At 43.6% G+C, this 5000-nt stretch overlaps 1 protein-coding gene across 2 annotated transcripts in view; it reads left to right on the top strand.

Moving 5' to 3' along the window:
• The window catches only part of slc1a3a (solute carrier family 1 member 3a), a 17931-nt gene that overhangs the window by 109 nt on the left and 12822 nt on the right, over positions 1-5000 (top strand). The window contains exons 1-3 of one of the 2 annotated variants that reach the window (XM_036599120.1): positions 1-19; positions 1721-1977; positions 2860-2997. The exon at positions 1-19 is cut by the window's left edge and continues 109 nt beyond it. In XM_036599120.1, the coding sequence (XP_036455013.1) occupies positions 1797-1977; positions 2860-2997 (319 nt within the window). In that variant the 5' untranslated portion in view covers positions 1-19; positions 1721-1796. The remainder of the gene's footprint in view (positions 20-1720; positions 1978-2859; positions 2998-5000) is intronic. The other variant, XM_036599121.1, reaches the window with a different exon arrangement.

Here is a 5000-nt window from a genome sequence, read left to right as displayed (position 1 = left end):
GTGTCTGACCCGCTGTGTGGTGAGTGTTCTCTTTGTTTGGTTCTGTCTCTGAATGGACAGCTGTTCTGATGCTGTGCTGGTGTGAACTCAGCGTGTGTGTTGGAGTGTTTTGTCTGGCGGGAGTCCGAGCGCACGTGAAGTTGAGCGGCGGAGGAAGGGGAGCGGAGGGAGCTATGAGTGTGTGTGTGTGTGAGTGTGTGTGTGTGTGTGTGTGTGTGAGTGTGTGTGTGTGAGTGTGTGTGTGTGTGTAAGTGTGTGTGTGTGAGTGTGTGTGTGTGTGTGTGTGTGTGTGTTTATCAGGAACATTTAACAGAACTGGGTCTCATGATCTGATCTGATCTGACACTCTGTAAACAGTCTGAGCTCGGAGAGTTGGGATTCCTCCGTTAGCAGGATAACTCGGAGTGTCAGTGATATCAGGAATATCAGGAATACCGTTTGGGCTCCTGCTGCTGAACAGGTTTAACTCCCGACTGCGGCGCTGATCTGAGAGCAGCTCCTGTCTGAGTGGGTTCACTTTACAGGGTGAAGTTTACTCAGTTATGATTAAAGGGCTATTTTTAAACCACCTGCCTTTAAAACCTCATCCTCACTGCTCTGTATCTAAAACCTCACCAGCGTAACGTCAGTCTGTGTGTTCAGGCCTGTGAGATTCACATTTACAAGTTTAAAGGACAAAAACTTTACAAATACTGTTTTAAAACTTTACACACACCGCTTTAAAGGTAAAGTTCACATTTACACTCCAAAACGCGACGCTGACCTGTTCAAAGATAAACAACTTTACATTCACCAGTCTAACAGTTTGAGTTTACAGGTTTAAAACTTCAGATTCTCTTGTTTAAAGATTTAAACTTCATGTTTGCTGATTTAAAGGTTTACGTTTACTGGTCTAATAGTTGAAAACTTTACATTTACTTGTTCAAAGATAGAAAACTTTACACTTACCAGTTTCAAAGCTGAAACTTTACTGGTTTGAAGGTTTGTGTTTAGTGGTTGAAAAGTTGAAAACTTTGTTTGAAGTGTTTAAAAAGTTTTCAGAATTTGCATTTACAGTTGTGAGTTTAAAGGTTTCTTTTTAAATAAACAGTTTTACACTGAGCATGTTTTCCTTTACAGTTTGAAGTTTACGGGTTAGGCTGGTGCTGTCGAGCCGCAGGCCGAGGCTGTAGAGTTCAGACAGTGGTTTATCTGTAAATGCTGTATTTACATTAGTAATCAGTCTTTATTGTCCAGGCTCTTGTTTAAGATCACAGCGTGTTGATTCTGTCGGGATTCAGGGAAACAGTCTGTTCTGAGAGTTGAAGGGTTAAAGCGACAGTTCAGTGAAAGATCAAACTCCCCACTTACCCCCAACACAGTCGATCAGCCGAGACATGTTCGGCGTCTGAGGTTTGCTTCTTTACTTTTAGCACCGGAGCTACAGGCTAATGTAGCTAATAAGTACCCCACCAATTAGCCTGGTGCTAACCGCACCGATAAATCATCACACACTCACCTTAACCTGTGTGAGCTGAAAACAGCAGTCGCAGCCAAAATATCCTGATTTTATTGTTTGTCTCTGATTTTATGCTAATTTGTGGGGTACCAGCTTCTGCCACCTGTCAGCTTCCTGGTTGCAGTGAGTGTCAGATTTCTCACTGAACTACGCCTTTAATGTTCAGGTGAGGGTCTCTCTGCCGCTTTGGGATGTTACCTGATGCCGTGTTTGTGACTGTAGGTGTCTTTCAGGTGATTCTCAGAGTTGGAACTCCAGCTGTAGTGTGCACTGTGTGTGGAGTGGCGCCCCCTGCAGTATGACTCAGAGTAACGGAGAGACGCAGCCCCCCCGGGGGAGGGTCCAGCAGCTCCGGGACACCATAACACAGCGGTCGCTCCGAGCGCGCGACACCGTCCAAAACATCAGACCCAGGGACGTCCGCTCATTCTTCAGGAGGAACGCCTTCGTCATCCTCACCATCGTCGCCGTCATCGTCGGTCAGTCTACCCACATACAGCACCACTGTACAGTCATTCATGATGTAGATGTGTCATACAACAGTGACCCTCTATAGCTACATAAATATCCTATAGAAGCCCTTATTATCAATTAGGACTCCTATAAAATATTCATCCACTTTAAATCCTTAACATCACCTACAGACTCCACTTTGCCTAACAACAACCCTTAACTGTGTACAATCACTAACTCACTGCATACTGTAACTTACTGCTTTACTCAAACGCATTAGATCCTCTATAGAATGACTATATAAACCCTGTGGATCCTTTATAGACTATATAGACCCTACAGATCCTCTACAGAATGACTATATAAATCTGGTAGATCCTTTATAGAATGACCATATAAACCCTGTGGATCTTTTATAGACTATATAAACCCTATAGATCATCTATAGAATGACTATATAAACCCTATAGATCCTCTATAGAATGACAATATAAACCCTATAGATCCTCTATAGAATGACTCTATAAACCCTATATATCCTCTATAGAATGACTATATAAACCTGTAGATGCATCTGCATCCTGCGGTCATTATTTACGGGACGTTGGCTAACAGGGCGGGTCTGAGCTGAGTTATGTATTATTTTTGACCCTTTATTTTAATGTCAGTGTGAATAATGTAAAGCACCCTCAGTGTTTAGACTCTGAATCTGTCGGCCTGTAGAGTTTCAGTGTTTAAATGTTGGCGCATTCTCAGAGGATTAGTGCAGCGTTTACATTTCAGTTCAACATACAGGACTTTCCTTCACCTTCACTCTCAGAACCCTGAACAGGCGGAGGTGCAGGTGATGGACGGCCGTGTTTGTTGTGTATTTGTGTACTCACTGTCGGGTGTTTGTGTTGTTGTAGGTATAATTCTGGGCTTTGCTCTGAGACCCTATAAGATGTCCTACCGCGAGGTGAAGTATTTCTCCTTTCCTGGAGAGCTGCTGATGAGAATGCTGCAGATGCTGGTGCTCCCCCTGCTGGTCTCCAGTTTAATTACAGGTACATGGCACCATCAGACACTGAGCACAAACCTGGCACTGACAGCACAACACAACACAATAAATCATAATACAACACAACACAATAAATCATAATACAACACAACACAATAAATCATAATACAACACAACACAGTGCATCATAACACAATGCAGCACAATATAACAACTCCAAACAATACAGCATAGCACAATATACTACTAACCAATCAGCACTCAGTAGCAGTAATGCCAACCAATCAGCGCTCAGTAGCAGTAATGCTAACCAATCAGCTCTCAGTAGCAGTAATGCTAACAATCGGCGCTCAGTAGCAGTAATGTTAACCAATCAGTGCTCAGTAGCAGTAATGCCAACCAATCAGCTCTCAGTAGCAGTAATGTTAACCAATCAGTGCTCAGTAGCAGTAACACTAACCAATCAGCTGCTCAGTAGCAGTAATGCTAACCAATCAGCGCTCAGTAGCAGTAATGCTAACCAATCAGCGCTCAGTAGCAGTAATGCTAACCAATCAGTGCTCAGTAGCAGTAACGCTAACCAATCAGCTCTCAGTAGCAGTAACGCTAACCAATCAGCGCTCAGTAGCAAAAACGCTAACCAATCAGCGCTCAGTAGCAGTGATGCTAACTGATCAGTGCTCAGTAGCAGTAATGCCAACCAATCAGTGCTCAGTAGCAGTAATGCTAACCAATCAGTGCTCAGTAGCAGTAATGCTAACCAATCAGTGCTCAGTAGCAGTAATGCTAACCAATCAGTGCTCAGTAGCAGTAATGCCAACCAATCAGTGCTCAGTAGCAGTAATGCCAACCAATCAGTGCTCAGTAGCAGTAATGCTAACCAATCAGTGCTCAGTAGCAGTAATGCTAACCAATCAGTGCTCAGTAGCAGTAATGCTAACCAATCAGTGCTCAGTAGCAGTAATGCTAACTGATCAGTGCTCAGTAGCAGTAATGCTAACCAATCAGTGCTCAGTAGCAGTAATGCCAACCAATCAGCTCTCAGTAGCAGTAATGCTAACCAATCAGCACTCAGTAGCAGTAATGTTAACCAATCAGTGCTCAGTAGCAGTAACACTAACCAATCAGCTCTCAGTAGCAGTAACACTAACCAATCAGCGCTCAGTAGCAAAAACGCTAACCAATCAGCGCTCAGTAGCAGTAATGCTAACTGATCAGTGCTCAGTAGCAGTAATGCTAACCAATCAGTGCTCAGTAGCAGTAATGCTAACCAATCAGTGCTCAGTAGCAGTAATGCTGACCAATCAGCTCTCAGTAGCAGTAATGCTAACCAATCAGCTCTCAGTAGCAGTAACGCTAACCAATCAGCGCTCAGTAGCAAAAACGCTAACCAATCAGCGCTCAGTAGCAGTGATGCTAACTGATCAGTGCTCAGTAGCAGTAATGCCAACCAATCAGTGCTCAGTAGCAGTAATGCTAACTGATCAGTGCTCAGTAGCAGTAATGCTAACCAATCAGTGCTCAGTAGCAGTAATGCTAACCAATCAGTGCTCAGTAGCAGTAATGCCAACTGATCAGTGCTCAGTAGCAGTGATGCTAACTGATCAGTGCTCAGTAGCAGTAATGCTAACCAATCAGTGCTCAGTAGCAGTGATGCTAACTGATCAGCGCTCAGTAGCAGTAATGTTGGCGTGCTGCTGCCGAGACCTGTTTGCTGTAGAAAACTATAAGCAGTTATATTTTCTTCTACTTTCCAAAATTAAATAAAATTCCAGCTTAAATGTTAGAAACAAGTTTTTTTTAGTTTTTATCCGTTTGGTTCCATTCACTCCCATTCACTCCCATTCACTCCCATTCACTGAGGACCCTCTCTGGCGCCCCCTGGTGTTTGACAGTCCTGTTTATGATATAATAGGAGAAGTATGAATGTAGGTTAAGAGCGTTGGGTAGAGCTGCTCAAGATGATGACGACTGACTTCCTGCAGGAAAGAGAGAATTCCAGACTTCCTCACCCCCACTGTGTGGTCACTGTTTGGTCACTGTGTGTGT

The sequence above is a fragment of the Colossoma macropomum genome, unplaced genomic scaffold (assembly GCF_904425465.1).
Source record: "Colossoma macropomum unplaced genomic scaffold, Colossoma_macropomum, whole genome shotgun sequence".
NCBI lineage: Eukaryota > Metazoa > Chordata > Actinopteri > Characiformes > Serrasalmidae > Colossoma > Colossoma macropomum.
This window is presented reverse-complemented; position numbering and strand designations above follow the sequence as displayed.